At 40.2% G+C, this 18,166-nt stretch overlaps 2 protein-coding genes across 2 annotated transcripts in view; both read right to left on the bottom strand.

Moving 5' to 3' along the window:
* Nucleotides 1-18,166, bottom strand: part of LOC121497767 (protocadherin alpha-3-like) — a 147,430-nt gene that overhangs the window by 123,932 nt on the left and 5,332 nt on the right.
* Nucleotides 845-16,607, bottom strand: LOC121497768. Its single transcript, XM_041767487.1, has 3 exons — nucleotides 14,127-16,607; nucleotides 3,650-6,076; nucleotides 845-853 (listed from the first exon to the last, which is right to left on the bottom strand). Exons 1-3 carry the CDS (start codon nucleotides 16,551-16,553, stop codon nucleotides 845-847), a joined length of 4,863 nt encoding a protein of 1,620 aa, XP_041623421.1. The 5' UTR covers nucleotides 16,554-16,607.

The raw sequence follows: 18,166 nt of genomic DNA, 5'->3' as shown, positions 1-18,166 counted from the left end.
AAAGCTGACAAGTGTTAACTATAAATTTAGTGGCGGGAATTCCCTCTCAATTTATAGGACTTCCTCAAAGTAATAGGGCAGTAGAAATACTTAAATACTATGACACAAGTATATTTATAAAATTAAATACATGTGAGAATGCAAGAAATAGCCCAAGTAATAAAAAGGAAATAAACATTTTATCGTATGAAATGTGGAATATTTATTACCTTCTAGACCCACATTGTTTTTTGAAGAAGTGCAGAAAAACAATTATGTGTATTTAAGACAGAGAGAGATCTTGCCTCTGGTAGAATCAAATGTACAGCTTTGTTTAAAAGAATTGTTTTGGTAAACAACACACCCAAGAGGGGATTATGTATCATGGTGTTGGTTTTTAAATCTGAAAACAAAAAGCAACAACAAAAACAACAAAAAACAATAAAGAACATGGGCAATAATTTCTTTTACATTGGCTATGGCAACATTTTTTCTAGATGTCTCCTGAGGCCAGGAAAATAAAAGTGAATTTAAACTACTGGAGCCACATCAAAATAAAAAGCTTCTGCTTAGCAAAGGAAACAAAAAAAACTAAAGGATGACCAACTGAATGGGAGAAGGTATTTGCAAACGACATATCCAATAAAGGGTTAGTATCCAAAGATATAAAGAACTTATACAAGTCAACATCTAAAAAGCAAATAATCCAATTAAAACTGGGCAGAAAACATGAACAGACATTTCTCCAAAGAAGATATCCAGATGGCCAACAGACACATAAAAAGATGCTCAACATCACTCATCATCAGGGAAATGCAAATCAAAGCTACAATGAGATATCACATTATACCTGTCAGAATACCTGTCAGAATACCTAAAATCGACACAAAAAACAACAGGCGTTAGTGAGGATATGGATAAAAAGGAACTCTCATGCACTGTTGGTGAGAATGCAAACTGGTGCAGCCACTTTGGAAGACTCTATGGATATTCCTCAAAATATTAAAAATAGAACTACCACATGATTCAGTAATTTCACTACTGGGCATTTACCCAAAGAACATGAACATTATGCTGAAGGGATATATGCACCCCTGTGTTTACTGCAGCATTATTTACAATAGCCAAATTTCAAAAGCAACTCAAGTGACTATCAAAAGATGAATAGATAATGAAAATGTTTTATATATATATATATATATATATATATACACACAATGAAATATTACTCAGCCATAAAAAAAATCTTGCTATTAGCAATAACACGGATGGATCCAGAGAGTATAATACTAAGTGAAATAAGTCAGAGAAAGACAAATACCATATGATTTCAGTTATATGTGGAATTTAAGAGAGAAAACAAATGAACAAAGAAAAAAAAAGAGACAAACCAAAAAACAGACTCTTAACCATAGGGAACAAACTGATAGTTACCAGAGTGGAGGTGGATGAGGTGATGGGTGAAATAGGGGATTAAGAGTACATTTGTCATGAGGAGTACTGAATAATGTATAGAAGTGCTGAATCACAATATTGTACATCCGAAACTAACATAACACTGTCATTACATATATACATATGCACATAGATAAACTCATCATTGTGGTTCTAAGGCAAGACCCATTTTAAAAGAGTCTAGAAGATTTTTGCTGGTGAATTTTGTTATTGAAGCTTAGAACAGTATTAGATAATGATTCAGTCTTATCTAAGTATAATAAATTGCTGGGTTTTATTTAATTTCAGGCAGTCTACTTTTGCCAAGTTTGTGAAAGACCTACACATTGCTAAACTCTGCAAGAAATATGATGCAAGCCAATGGACAATTAAGAATTTCAAGTAGCCACATTTTATTTTATTTATTTTTTATTCATGAAAGAACTTGTTTTAAATGATTTTATTTATTTATTCACAGACAAAGAGAGAGAGAGAGAGTCAGAGACACAGGCAGAGAGAGAAGCAGGCTCCATGCAGGGAGCCTGACGTGGGACTTGATCCTGGATCCCCAGGACCACACCCTGGGCTGAAGACAGCGCTAAACCGCTGAGCCACCCGGGCTGCCCAAGTAGCCATATTTTAAAAATAATCTCTACACCCAACGTGTGTCTCAAACTCACAACCCTGAGATCAAGAGTCATGCATTCTACCTACTGAGCCAGCCAGGTGTCCCTTAGTAACCCTATATTTTTTAAATTAGAGAGAACGTGGTGGGGCAAGAAGGGGAGGATGAGGCAGAGGGAGAGAGAGAATCCCAAGCTCAAAATTGCCTCTAATATAGTAATTTGTCAATCAAAAAAATACAAGTCAGAGAAAAGTTAATCACTGTTTCACTAAGTACTGATGTTAGAGTAAGTGAAAAAATTGATATATCTCAAAATGGGGCATCATAAATCTGGAAAAGAATGAGAAACCTCCTCACATACTGATATATCATGACTATTCAGTAAAAAAAAACAAGAGGAAAAGTGATATGACTATTATGTTTTAAAATAGAAGAGAGGAATTTAAAAAAAAAAAAGAAGAGAGGTGTTTATTTGTATGTAAAAATAACTGTAGAAAACTAACCAAGAAATTGCTATGTTTGAAATAGTGAAGGAACACTGGGCACCAGGCTGACTCAGTCAGTAGTGCATGTGACTCTTGTCTTATGGTTGTGAGTTCAAATTCTGACCTTGGGTGTAGAAATTAGTTAAAAATAAGAACCTTAGGGCAGCCCCCGTGGCCAGGCGATTTAGCGCTGCCATCAGCCCAGGGTGAGATCTTGGAGTCCCTGGATCCAGTCCCATGTCCCGCTTCCTCCATGGAGCCTGCTTCTCCCTCTGCCTGTGTCTCTGCCTCTCTCTCTCTGTGTGTGTGTCTCTCATGAATAAATAAAATCTTTTTAAAAATAAAATAAAAATAAGAACGTTAAAAATAGTTAAGGAGGTATATTAAGTGGCTTTGATAAGCCAACGCATAACATGTAAGTGTATTTCGTATTCAAAGATAAATGAAGTCCCTACAGTTAAAAAATCATAAATATCAAATTCATCATAAGTATGCAAAAGCCAATCGTTAAGAGAAACCTGAAAAGAATCATTCAGTGTACAAATGTTACTTACAAAGGAAATTAAATTGGTGTAATAATAAAAACACTAAGAAAATGATATTTAATGTAAAAGAAAAGGCAAAATGACATAGTGTTATTAAAACACTTCATTGTGGTTGTAATATGAGATTTGAAAGTAAATAACTCCAAACATGTCATGCAAGTATCTCCCTACATTTCCCAAAGATTGAAAATTAAAATGCTTATTAAAAATTTAATTCAGGAAACAATTTTTATGGTGCAAAGAAAAGTAATACATTCACACCAACTTTTAAAATCGTTTAAAAATGTTGGCAAATTGAATTTAAATGTAAAAATGTGAAAAAATAATGAGAAAATCTTCTAAAAGTGGGAATGTTACTGAAATAAATTCATTACTGCAAAGCGATCATCTGCAACCAATTAAAGTGAATTCTATGCATAACTGTAATTTTAAGTAAATGAAGTAGTACCAATACAGAATTTACATCTAAAATGATTAGACGATAATCATATATAAAACCATAATTTAAAAGAAGAAAATAATAGAGGAAATAATAAACATTTATAACGAAAATTATTTTGAAAAATATTTTTAATACTCACAATGTCTGCGGAGCTGGGTCCATGAGGCAGGCTGGGGCTGAAGGCCATGAGGTCGGCCTTGGGCGGGCCCTCCCCGGAGCACACCCTCTGCCGCCTCTGCTGCGAGTGCGACCAGCTCCCCACCGCGCTGGAGCACACCAGCGTGGGCTTCCCCGGCCCGCACGCGCCCTCGCTGGGCGGCGCCGAGCACCGCAGCGCCGTGGACAGCAGCAGCGTGAGCACCAACAGGCTGGACACCGCGCAGATGGCCACGATCAGGTACACGTTGACGTCCACCAGCGCCGCGCCCGCACCCTCGCCCGCGCCCGCGCCGCCCGCCGACACCCGCGACGACGGCCTGGGCGCCTGGCCGCTCTCCACCAGCGACAGCAGCACAGTGGCCGTGGCCGTCAGCGCCGGCTCGCCGTGGTCCTTCACCAGCACCAGCAGGCGCTGGCGCGGCGCGTCCGCCTCGTCCAGGGCGCGCGTCGTGCTGATCTCGCCCGTGTACAGCGCCACGCGGAACGGGCTGCGCGCGCCCCCCGCCGCCGGCTGCAGCTCGTACGACAGCCACGCGTTGTAGCCCGAGTCCGCGTCCACCGCGCGCACCTTGGCCACCACGTGGCCCGCGCCCACCGCCCGCGACACCGGCTCGCTCAGCGCGCCGCCCCCGCCGCGCGCCCCGGGCAGCGGCAGCAGCGCGGGCGCGTTGTCGTTCTCGTCCAGCACGAACACCTGCAGCGTCACGTTGCTGCCCAGGGGAGGCACGCCCGCGTCGCGCGCGCTCACTTGGAACTGCAGCAGCTCCAGCTCCTCGTGGTCCAGCGGCTGCAGTGCGTACACCTTGCCGCTCTCCGCGTGCACCGACACGTAGCTCGACAGCGCGCGCTCGCCCACGCGCCGCTCCACCAGCGAGTAGGACACCAGCGCGTTCTCCTGCGCGTCGGCGTCGCGCGCCGACACCGTGAAGATGTGGCAGCCGGGCGAGTTGTTCTCCTTCACGAACACCGTGTACTCGGGCTGCGCGAATACCGGCGCGTTGTCGTTCACGTCGGCCACCTCCACGGACACGCTGGCCGTGGCCGACAGCGAAGGCGAGCCTCCGTCGCGTGCGGTCACTACCAGAGCGTAGTTCGCCACGCTCTCCCTGTCCAGGGCGCTGTCCAGCACCAGCGAATAGTAATTCTTGAAGGTGGACACCAGCTTGAAGGGGACTTGGGGTGTTAGTGAGCAGGTCACCTGCCCGTTGGCGCCAGAGTCACGGTCAGACAGACTGATCAGGGCGATGATGGTTCCTACTGAAGCGTCCTCTTGCACTGGCAGGGATATGGAGGTTATGACCATTTCTGGGGTATTATCATTCTCATCCAGGAGTTTTACTATTACTTTGCAGTGTCCAGTTAATGGGAATGGACTTCTATCTACAGCATCAATATTAATTTCATATAAATTACAATCTTCATAATCCAGTTCTCCCTTTACTCTTATTTCTCCACTATTCGAATCGATTATAAATTTAGATTTGACGTTGTCAAGAACAAGATTACTAAAGAGATACTCTATTTCCTTATTAATGCCCTCATCAGCATCTGAGGCATTCAGCTTAATAACTAATGTCCCATTCGGTGCATTTTCTAGTAATCGGATATTATAAATTGATTTATCAAATTTTGGGGCGTTATCATTCGCATCCAATACATTGATCAATAATTGAACTGTACCTGTTAGTTCAGGTTTTCCTCCATCAATTGCAGTCAGTAATAAAAGATGTTCTTGAATCTCTTCTCGATCTACTGCTTTCTTCAATACTAGCTCTAAAATGTTTGTTTCTTCTTCATTTGCTTTAACATCCAAGTCAAAATATTCATTAGGATTTAATTTGTATCTCAATTCTGCATTTGCTCCGACATCCATATCAGATGCGCCCTCAAGTGGAAACCGAGAATCCACTATTCTTGATTCTAAAATAAATAATCTTTGTTCCTGTCGGAAGAACCTGGGCGGATTGTCATTAATGTCCTTCACCTCCACCTCCACATGGAAAACCTGCAGCGGCCTGTCCACGATCACCTCCAGGTGGATGCTGCACTCCGCGCTCCGCCCGCACAGCTCCTCCCGGTCGATCCGAGAATTCACAAACAAAATGCCATTCTGCAGATTCACCTCCAGAAGGTTCCCGTGGCCTTTGGACGCCAGTCGGAAAAGGCGCGGCACCAGCTCCGCCAGCTCCAGCCCCAGGTCCTGGGCGATGCGGCCCACGAAGGTGCCGTGTTTGGTCTCCTCCGGGACCGAGTAGCGGACCTGGCCGCTAACGGACTCCCGGACTGCGAGGAGCAGAAGCGAGAGCAGCAGGCGCCAGGAACCTGGACTTCTCTGGGAATATACCATCGCTAATTCGTTGCAATTTTCAAATGTGTGTTGCACTACCACACGATAGCTTTTGGAAACCTAATTCCCAATTAGCCATAATGTTTTATTTGCTCACCTTTTCAGTTTCAGCAGCAGAGTAAAAAATGGAGTAGCCTTCTCCTTTCTAAGGAAAATAAACTCACTGTATTCCTTTATTGGGGGAAGAAAAAAAAAGCCAACCACCAAACTTGCGGTTTCCAGCGCCACCATGTGGATGAAAAGGTGAGTTTTTACTTTGTTATGCCTAACCTACCTTACATTAGTTAAATATTTCCCAAATTTCAGCGACTTTTAGGTATTCTTTATTTTCCTTATTTCTAATTTAAATACACCACTAAGATTATAATAAAGACATCAGTTTTCATTAAAACAGTGCAAAATCAATACGTTTTGTTCATGCCACACCGATCTTTATTAGAGTAATTTGTATTGGTCTATTCTATTTAGGGAGTGGCTTTATATAATTCCTAACTGAAATTAAAGGTATTAGTTTTCATTTACTGCAAAATTTAGACATATATTATTCAATTTCTCGACTATTTTCTATTATTTTCATGGGATGTTTGTACACTACTGTGTTACTCATGAAACAAATTTACAGTCCTATTTGCAAGCATTTGATATTGGCTTTTTGTGGATGTTATTTTCAAAATAACAAACGATTTGAATAGCATTCTTGTCAGAGTTACTGGTTTGAAGTCTGATATTTTAATGGCTAAAACTCCATTCTTTAATTTCTCCTTACATCACATACTTTTAATGTTGACTATAAAATGATAATGTGGAAATTTACATTTTCTAGAGGCCAAGATCATATCCAATAGCCGCATATCCAATTTTGGTCAGTATCTTGACACCATTTTTCAAATTAGATGCATCTAGGCAGCATTTTTTCAACTTACAACTACTGATAAATCACAATTGATATAAGCAGGGATGCCTGGGTGGCTCAACGGTTTGGCACCTGCCTTCGTCCCAGAGTGTGATCTTGAAGACACAGGATCGAGTCCCACATCAGGCTCCCTGCATGGAGCCTGTGCCTGTGTCTCTGCCTCTTTCTCTGTGTCTCTCATGAATAAATAAATAAAATCTTTTAAAAATTTGATATAAACTGTGACAGTATAGATCTTTGCTTTTATGCAGCAAATCAAAACACTAATTTTTTTGTAGATGTACTACTCTATAAAACGTTTGGGTTCCAGTAAAAATTAAAACATTGAAAATAAACCACATTATTAACTGGACTATGTTAATTTTCTCTTTTTAATTGTTTGATTTACTGCATGATACAACATAGACTTACTTATAATATGGTCAGAAGAAAATTTCCCAAAAGAAAATGTCACCAAGTTTTTCCACTGAAAAAAAAATTAACCTTCTGTTTGTTTATATACTCCCTAGAATTCCTTAAATATCACAAAATCCTCCTTACCTATGAAGACACTGGGTCTAGGAGATCAATAATTTTATTACTTGACACATTTTCATGTAAAACATAAACTTCAAATATATCCCTTAATTTTGGTTTAAGTTGTATGTGAGACTTGAATTATCATTTTTGTGTCAATGTATAAAACAAATGTGGAAAAATAGTAATATAAATAGCAGGAAGAAAAAGAATAAATTACTAGAAAGTACAAAATCAACTGAAATACATTTGCTTTCCAGTATTCAAAGTAGTAAAGAAGTACAATAATGATACTTGTTTCATTGCTTATATAATATTTAACAGTACGTTTATCATTCCCTTTAGTTTTTCTAAGATTCTTACTCTGCCTACTAATATGATGTCCCCCACAGCACTCAGATCACCCAAACACTGAAGAATCTGAATGCTAATAAATTTTCAAGATTCTTATTATCTGTATCCGTATCATTATCTGCAACTGATAATAATTTGAAAACATTCTAATATACACCAGTTTAAAAATGATAATAAATGTGTTGAAAATATCACCAGTTAAGGTTGATTTGCCTTCTATTAGAGAACCACGACTGATGGGAAACTCCAAAACCACAGTATAAATAAATTTACTTTTGGAAAAAGTATTTAACAACCAACCTGACAGTGTATGTTAACTATGTATGCATGGTGACTTATAGGATATTTTCAGTATGTAATTCAACGTTTTGAAAATATGCACAATGGAAAAAATGGCACCAACAGTATGACATGCTTCTTTTGGTTTGTAATTTTTTCTAATAAATATATAGATATTTCAAAAGAAAACAAGAATCTTGACATTTGACCCATCCTCGCATCTGTTAGATAACATTAAGTTTTTTAATTATCACTTGCATTTGTCTTTCAATGTTCAACTATTTGGGGGGAGGTTAAGTCTCAACAACTATAAATTCTCTGGTCTTGATCCCATAGACAACTCCATAGGTAGATAATATTCCTTAAATCTTTTTCCAAACTATTCTTTCAATCAATTATTATATATTACCTTAACTGATCTTTTCACTTGCTTGTTTCTTTAAAAATTTTAGTTATATTTGGGATCCCTGGGTGGCGCAACGGTTTGGCGCCTGCCTTTGGCCCAGGGCGCGATCCTGGAGACCCGGGATCGAATCCCACATCGGGCTCCTGGTGCATGGAGCCTGCTTCTCCCTCTGCCTGTGTCTCTGCCTCTTTCTCTCTGTGTGTGACTATCATAAATATAAATAAATAAATAAATAAATTTTAGTTATATTTAAGCCTTGTTACAGAAATTAAACTCCCTCACTGACAATGAATTTAGGTTGAAAAAACCAGATAGAGTTTTGAGGCATCTCTAATTAATAGGAAGCATTCCAAAATGTTACACTAGAAAATTTAATTTTGCATTGGAGTCTAGATGTCCTTCATTACCTACAAAACTCCAGAATAGGGGCACCTGGGTGCCTCAGCCAGTTGAGTGTCTACCTTCAGCTCAGGTCATGATCTTGGGTCCTGGGATGGGCCAAAGGCCCAGGTCCACAGCCCAGGTCAGACTCCCTGCTCAGTGGGATGTCTGCTTATTCCTTTCCTTCTGCCTCTCCCCCAAATCTCCTACTCATGCTTTCTCCGTCTCTCTCTTAAATAAATAAAATCTTTTTAAAAACTGCCAGAATTAATTTTTAAGAAGTTATATTTCCCTTCTTTCTGTAAAAATTTACATAGGTCTACCACACTGCCCAGAAATAACAGGTGAAGTTGAAGCATTCTTTTATAAATCTTTTAAAGATTTATAAATAATTTAGGTAGCTGTATCAAATTTGACTAAAAAGTTAATTATGAAAAATTATGAGAACATATTGGTGCATATAATATATATCTTTACATTACTTTTTTAATGGTTCATATTCTGTATAAAATACTGTGCTAAAATATTCATTATTTATATCCATCCTGGGGAGAAAAATCTGAGAGTAATTTCAAAATACTTCTAAGTGAAAAAGTAAAGTACATTATATATAGTTTTTACTCACAATCCTATTGCCTTTATTACCATCAAATAGGCTCATTTAAAAGTAGAAAGTGACAATAAAGCTAAAATTTAATACTTTTGGTTCTATTATCTGTTATCAAATTAATATCCATGTGGCCTCAAGCAAGTTGTTTTATGTCTCTCAGCCACAGTTTATTCATCATCTAATTGTGGGAAATTATGATCTTTTAGGTCATATTCAATTTTAAAATCCTAGGTCAAGTGAGTAGAAACTTGCTGAGGTGCAAGATTCTTATAGCATTAGCCAGTGTCCAGGGTAAAGAAAAAGAAAGAAAGAAAGAAAGAAAGAAAGAAAGAAAGAAAGGTAACTAAACAGTAATAAACTTCAATAAGCTTTGTTCTCATGAGTTATTGGTGAGGAGAAAGAAACAAAATTTCAGATAAAGTACAAAATTTTTATTCTACTAACTGTATTTCATATACTACAAAATAGAACCAGAGAGTGAGTGGTAAAAAATATTCAGAAGATTTGTAATAATAGGCATCATTAAAATAGATAAGAAAGGAAAAGAAAACATATTTATTTCAATTAAAACTTTTCCATAAATGCCCTAAATCTGTATCTGTGAGATATTTATGTTATCTATCTTTTAAGGACTATAATGACATCTACAGCAACTATACCTTCTCAAGCACAATATCCAGAAATCACTACAAAATGATCCAGCTTACCAACAAGAACATAATGAGAAAAAAAATCACAAGAAAAGAGGCACACATATTATCTAATTATTATGGTTAGATAGAGCACAAATAAACTGTGATTACATATTATTACACATTGAAATAAATACATTAAAGAATTTCACCAGAAAACTGAAATCTATTTTCAAAAGGAAAACTACAATTCTAAAGCTAAAAATTTTCACAATTGAAGTTTTGATTCCATTAATGATATTAATAGTAGACTGTAAGAAGAGGAAAATGGTAAATTAGAAGATTGGTCAGAATAAATATCCAGCATGTAATAAAAAGATCAAAAATACCTTCAAAAAAAAGAAAGGAACATAGAAGATATGAGAGCTAGGGTGAAAATATTTCACACACATAGCCCTTGAGTTACAGAAAAGGAGGGTAAAAAAACATGATGCAGAAGTGATATTTGAAGGTGAACTGCTGAATATTTTTCTGTACTGATGAAAGATACCAAGCCGCATATCCAAGAAGCTTTCAATACTGCAAAGAAGATAAATCAAAGAAAACTAAAACTGAGCATATAATAAAGAAACTGAAAATCAAAAACAAAGATGATTATAAAAAACAGCTGGAAGAAAAGAAAAAAAAAGGCACACTACCTGGAAAATAATCTTAACAGCCATTTATTTCAAGAATGGCATTCATTCCAGGGATGTCATCTTAAAAGTGCTTGGGAAAAAATATTTCAAACCCAGAATTTTATAACTCTGTAAAACTACTTTTCAAAAGTGATGATGAAATAAGCATATTTCTGATATGCAAAAAAGTTGGAGAATTCTTTCAACCACTAAAGGAAATATTAAAGAATTTCTTCAGGATAAAAATAATTACAGAAAGAAACAAAAACAAAAGTAACTGTACAAAACATAATAATAATGTAATCTGTACCTAAAATAAATGTAAAACTGAAAAACATAACACCAAACAAAAGTAGGAAATAGAGTTATTATTCAAGGTCCTAGCATTGTCTGAAAGCAGTAAAAGCACTAATTTAAGTTCTAAAAACTCAGTGATGCTTGCTTTTAAAATCCAGGAAATCAATAAATAAATTAGCAAAAGAATGTACTGTATAACTGCAAAGATAATAGAGAAAATGAGTAATTAAAATATACTAACCCAGATAAAAACAAAAAAGGAAGAGAAATAGGAATTTTTAAGATTTTTTAAAAACTATACAAAACATAATTAGTGATAAATTATTTTTTTACAAGATTTTATCTATTTATTTGGGAGAGTGTTGGGGAGAGAGAGAGAAAGAAGGAGCAAGGGGAGGGCCAGAGGGAAAAGCAGGAGCAGAGCTGGTCTTGGGACTTGATCCCTGGACTCTGGGGTCATGACTTGAGCAGAAGGCAAACACTTAATGGACTGAGCCACTCAGGCATGTCAATGATAAATTATTTAAAATTTTCCTTTGACTTCATAAATAGACAAGTGGCTTACTATTGCCATTTTTCCTTTGACTTCATAAGTAGACAAATGGCTTACTATTGCCATTTCTATTTACCATAATACTAGTGGTCCAATTCAATGCCATTAAAGCACATAAAAGATATAATGGGAATAAGAATTGGGAAGGAAAAAGCTACAGCTATCATTATTTATTGTCAGCATGATTATCTATATTGAAAAATACAAAGCACCTAAAGATAAATTATTAGAATCAAAAGCGATTTTAACAAGTTAGCTGAATAATATTTCAATACAAAAACACACGATATTAATATGTACCTTTTTTTTTTTAACCTTTCTTTACTTATGATAGTCACAGAGAGAGAGAGAGAGGCAGAGACACAGGCAGAGGGAGAAGCAGGCTCCATGCACCGGGAGCCCGACGTGGGATTCGATCCCGGGTCTCCAGGATCGCGCCCTGGGCCAAAGGCAGGCGCCAAACCGCTGCGCCACCCAGGGATCCCGCCATTTTCTTATTTTGAGAGAGAGAGAGAGTGAGAGAGCAGGAGTGAGTAGGGGAGGGGCACAGGGGCTAGTGAGACAGAAACTTAAGCAGGCTCCACACTCAGCATAGAGCCTGATGTGGGACCAGATCTCGGGACCCCAGGATTCTGACTTGGGCTGAAATCAAGAGTCTGATGCTTAACCGACTGAGGCACTCAGGCACCCCCTGCTGCACATTTCTAAATAGATTCAATGCAATCCAAATAAAAATCTCACCAAATTGTTCTTATGGAATTTATATACAAATTTAGGTGGAAGTGAAAGAGGCAACATGGCACTGATATAAAAAGTTTTTTAAAAAGTCTAGTAGATTAGAACAGCAAAAAAGATCAGACTTAGAGAATGGAAAATTATTTTGTAAAAACATACGAAATGTATTTTTAAGAAATAGTGTTGCTTCAGTTGAAAGTCACTTAGGAGGAATGAATCTTGACCCCTATGTTATAAAAGACAAAAAAAATTGGAAAAGGATTGTATATGTAACAAGAATATGAACAAAAAATACCAAAAAAATTACCTTCATTAAACAAAATAAAGATGAAAAGATTGATACATTGAACTTAACTAGAATTTAAACATTTTATTCACCAAAAAAAAAAAAAAACTAATGAAGACAAGCAGAGTATATAAGCAAGAAAGGTGTTATATCCATAATAAAGGAAAATTTGAAAAACAATAGAAAATGCACCACAATAGAAAAATAGGCATAGGGCAGCCCTGGTGGCTCAGCAATTTAGCACCGCCTTCAGCCCAGGGTGTGATCATGGAGACTCCAGATCGGATCAAGTCCCAAGTCAGGCTCCCTGCATGGAGCCTGCTTCTCCCTCTGCCTGTGTCTCTGTCTCTCTCTCTCTGCCTCTCATGAATAAGTAAATAAAATCTTTCTTTAAAAAAAATAGGCATAGACTTGAACAGCTGTTATACAAAATAAGATGTAAAAAATGGCTGATAATAAAGAAAGGGGCTCAACTTCATTCATAAATCAGGAAACATAAAATGGAAACACTAAACATACCCAGTAAAATGGCAACTATGTAAACAATCTGATAATGGCATATTTTGGAGATGATATAAAGCGGTACAGTGCCAACACAAGTGTAAATGGGTAAAAACACTTGAGAAGGCTGATATAGTCAAGATGAATGTGTGTACATATTTTATGTTCTATAATTTCAATCCTATTAAATAGTAGAGAAAACTGCATACATAGGCACTGAACATTTTAAAAATATATTTATGGCACATTATTTGAAAAAGATGTAAGGACAAACAATGCAAAATCCTCAACAGTGAGATAATGAACTCATACTATGGTCATAAAAAACTACTGGAGAGAAAACAAATTAAATGAACTCCAACTACACAAGGCAATATGGATGATTCCATAGAATGATGAACGATAAATATAAAGAACATATAAACACCGTCACACACTAACACATGTAGTGCACTTCCATTTAGATAGTTTAGGAAACAAGTAAAAATTAATAACAGCTATAAAATTAAGACAGTACGTTTAAGAACAAAAAAGGGAGAGTGATTTGGAGGTGCATTTAAGTACCTTCTTAAAGAAATCGAAGTAACATAAGCTTTCACTTTCAAATAATTCACCGAGTTCTATTATTACATTTGAGCAATTTTCGATGTATATAGGCAAATAAGACGAAAATGTTCTCTTAAAAGTTGATTACAACTGAAAATAAATAGGTGAAGATGATACGCACATAATTTATAATACTAGTTATATAAATATGAAATGAATAATGAAGATTTTTAAAACAACATATATTGCCTTGGAGCCCTATAATACTAAAAGATATTAGCTAAAATTAATATATAAGACGTAAAGAAACACATCAGAAATTTCATTCTGAACTTTCTTTTAATTAGGAAGAAACATAGAAAAAAAGGAAAATAAAAATTTAGATTAAATAATTCAGATTAAATAAAAAATATTTAAAACTAACCTTTGAAAGGGAATCTCCTGTTGCTGACTGCAGATCCTCTTTGTCCCTAGAGTCAGGTACACTGGGGCTGAAGGCCATGAGGTCGGCCTTGGGCGGGCCCTCCCCAGAGCACACCCTCTGCCGCCTCTGCTGCGAGTGCGACCAGCTCCCCACCGCGCTGGAGCACACCAGCGTGGGCTTCCCCGGCCCGCACGCGCCCTCGCTGGGCGGCGCCGAGCACCGCAGCGCCGTGGACAGCAGCAGCGTGAGCACCAACAGGCTGGACACCGCGCAGATGGCCACGATCAGGTACACGTTGACGTCCACCAGCGCCGCGCCCGCGCCCGCGCCCGCGCCCGCGCCGCCCGCCGACACCCGCGACGACGGCCTGGGCGCCTGGCCGCTCTCCACCAGCGACAGCAGCACAGTGGCCGTGGCCGTCAGCGCCGGCTCGCCGTGGTCCTTCACCAGCACCAGCAGGCGCTGGCGCGGCGCGTCCGCCTCGTCCAGGGCGCGCGTCGTGCTGATCTCGCCCGTGTACAGCGCCACGCGGAACGGGCTGCGCGCGCCCCCCGCCGCCGGCTGCAGCTCGTACGACAGCCACGCGTTGTAGCCCGAGTCCGCGTCCACCGCGCGCACCTTGGCCACCACGTGGCCCGCGCCCACCGCCCGCGACACCGGCTCGCTCAGCGCGCCGCCCCCGCCGCGCGCCCCGGGCAGCGGCAGCAGCACGGGCGCGTTGTCGTTCTCGTCCAGCACGAACACCTGCAGCGTCACGTTGCTGCCCAGGGGAGGCACGCCCGCGTCGCGCGCGCTCACTTGGAACTGCAGCAGCTCCAGCTCCTCGTGGTCCAGCGGCTGCAGCGCGTACACCTTGCCGCTCTCCGCGTGCACCGACACGTAGCTCGACAGCGCGCGCTCGCCCACGCGCCGCTCCACCAGCGAGTAGGACACCAGCGCGTTCTCCTGCGCGTCGGCGTCGCACGCCGACACCGTGAAGATGTGGCAGCCGGGCGGGTTGTTCTCCTTCACGAACACCGTGTACTCGGGCTGCGCGAATGCCGGCGCGTTGTCGTTCACGTCGGCCACCTCCACGGACACGCTGGCCGTGGCCGACAGCGAAGGCGAGCCTCCGTCGCGTGCGGTCACTACCAGAGCGTAGTTCGCCACGCTCTCCCTGTCCAGGGCGCTGTCCAGCACCAGCGAATAGTAATTCTTGAAGGTGGACACCAGCTTGAAGGGGACTTGGGGTGTTAGTGAGCAGGTCACCTGCCCGTTGGCGCCAGAGTCACGGTCGGACACGCTGATTAGCGCGATTACTGTGCCTAATGGAGCGTCTTCTCTGACTGGAAGCGACAGAGACTTGAATTCCATTACTGGGACATTATCGTTGGTGTCCTCCACTTCCACCATAACTGTACAATGGCCAGAGAGTGGGGGTTGTCCTTTATCAATACCCTCTACAAGAATTTCATAGGATTTGCTTTCTTCAAAATCGATATATCCCTTTACCATAATTTCTCCGGTAATTGGATCTAGGTAAAACTTGGATTCCACATTTGGTAAAATATCAGTTGAGAATGAATAAATAATGTCCGCATTCGAGCCTTCATCTAAATCTGAGGCGTTAAGTTTCATTACCAGCGTTCCATTAGGAACATTTTCTGGTAATTTCACGGCATAGAGTGTTTTGTCGAAAGCTGGGGCGTTGTCATTGGCGTCCAGCACTTTGATGAGTAACTGAACGGTGCCAGTCAGCTCAGGTTTGCCTCTATCAGTGGCCGTGAGCAATAAATGAAGTTCCGGAGATTGCTCCCTGTCTAAAGGCTTCCTTAACATTAGCCCAAGATGTTTCACCCTCTCGTCTTCGGACGGTTTATCAAGCGAGAAATACTCATTGGGGCTCAACGTGTAGGTCAGCATAGCGTTGGCCTGGATATCTGCATCAGATGCGCCCTCTAGTGGAATCCGAGAGTTAACAGGCCTGGATTCCGCCATAAATAGATTCTTTTGTGTTCCAGGGAACAGAGGCGGGTTGTCATTAATGTCCTTCACCTCCACCTCCACATGGAAAACCTGCAACGGCCTGTCCACGATCACCTCCAGGTGAATGCTGCACTCCGCGCTCCGCCCGCACAGCTCCTCCCGGTCGATCCGAGAATTCACAAACAAAATGCCATTCTGCAGATTTACCTCCAGAAGGTCCCCGTGGCCTTTGGACGCCAGTCGGAAAAGGCGCGGCACCAGCTCCGCCAGCTCCAGCCCCAGGTCCTGGGCGATGCGACCCACGAAGGTGCCGCGCTTGGCCTCCTCCGGGACCGAGTAGTGGACCTGGCCGCTCCCTGCTTTCCAGGCTGCGAGGAACAGAAGAGAGAGCAACAGACGCCGGGATTCCTGGCCGCTTCCCCAGGAAAACTCCATCTCCAGCCCGCAGTGGTTTGTTTTCATCAAAGGATCTTGTTTCAAAATCAAGAAAAATCTAACTGTTCAGTCCAATGCCACTGTATTCTCCATTTCTCAGTGTCTGGATGCTGGATGCAGCTTCTTTATCAGAACCGAAGAGATTTTTTCTTTCTCTGTAAGATCAATTTTATGGTACAGAGCGACATCATGTGGCTCCAAACCTTAAGTAATGGATTCTGCTACCGGTAAGTCTTACTCTCTCAGCCATTCCGCATACTTTAACGCCATTAGAAAAAAGAAACCCATTTTATACTTCTAAGTATAAAACACATTTTATACTGCTAAGGTCCATGTTTTGTACCGTTGATTGAGTGTGATCCTTAGTTTTACACAGGTGCAGCTTTTAGTTCAGTGGAAATCATTTTTTCATACAGGTTTTAAGTATTTATAGAGACCCAGCTGTAGTTAACATAAACTTTGTAAACATAGAATTGTTAAGTGTTGATTAGGAAAATTCATTACAGATTTTATGTGTTCTTGAGAATCAAGGAAAGTAGTTATTAATGGTGATACAGTCTTCATCTTTGGATTTCATACTCCTGGTGTGGAAGACTTGAGAGAAGTCTCCCATCTAGGAAACCTCCAATACCAAGAATAAGTCATTGAAAGGGAATTTTTAAAAATGTTCCAAAGGGATACCGGGGTGGCTCAGCAGTTGAGCGTTTGATTTTGGCTTGGGGCATGATCCAGGAGTCCCAGGATTTAGTCCCACGTTGGGCTCCCTAGTGGGAGCCTGCTTCTCTCTCTGCCTGTGTCTCTGCCTCTGTCCCTCTCATGAATAAATTTTTTAAATCTTTAAAACAATGTTCGAGAAAGGAAGCAAAAATCACCAGCATTTAACTGAAAGTCTTCATTAATTCATCTAAGGGCTGAAGGTTCAAGGAGTTTTATCAAGGAAGTAGCATGTTGTGGTATATAATTGGTGTGGGAAAGTATTGCACATAATTTTATTAACAAATACATTCACATACCACAAGCAAGATTGGTATTCTTAATTTGTATCTTAAATTTATAAATACTTGCCTGTTCTCCAATGTCTAACATGTATAAACTTCTATTTTATTCTATAGTGCTCATGTATTTTAGTGAAAGTGGACAATTTCCTGCTTTCAATAATATTTTTCACTCAGCAAGACATACTCATTTCATCCCCTAAGTACTGTTCACCATTTCCAAATACTTCATAAAGCAATTTCCCCCATTTTATACCTATTTAAAAATTTCTTGACCTTTTCATAAAATGAAGACTTTCATGATTAAACCAATTGAGCAGGTACCTTTATCTTCCTTTATATACTATAGCATACAGATGGAATCACTTGGGTCATTTTTACATTAATTATCTCTGTTGTAGTCATTTGGGCATGTGTCTAATGTCATAGGTGTCATGTCATAAGTACAAAGATCCAAATAATTGGAACCTTCTTTTATGAAATAAAAACTTTTAAAGAGAATAGTTGTGTCTTATATTTTTTAATTTTTAAAAGATTTTATTTATTTATTCATGAGAGACAGACACACAGAGAGAGGCAGAGACACAGGCAGAAGGAGAAGCAGGCTCCATGCAGGGAGCCCGATGTGCGACTCAATCCCGGGTC

This window comes from Vulpes lagopus, chromosome 8, assembly GCF_018345385.1.
Source record: "Vulpes lagopus strain Blue_001 chromosome 8, ASM1834538v1, whole genome shotgun sequence".
In the NCBI taxonomy this organism is placed as follows: Eukaryota; Metazoa; Chordata; class Mammalia; order Carnivora; family Canidae; genus Vulpes; species Vulpes lagopus.
This window is presented reverse-complemented; position numbering and strand designations above follow the sequence as displayed.

What these genes read in the sequence shown, in the direction of transcription:
- LOC121497768 (XM_041767487.1), bottom strand. Translation starts at nt 16,553, where the DNA reads ATGAAAACAAACCACTGCGGGCTGGAGATGGAGTTTTCCTGGGGAAGC. An exon ending in CAGGAGATTCCCTTTCAAAG is followed by an intron (nt 6,077 to 14,126) that starts GTTAGTTTTAAA and finishes ATTGGGAATTAG; the next exon opens with GTTTCCAAAAGCTATCGTGT.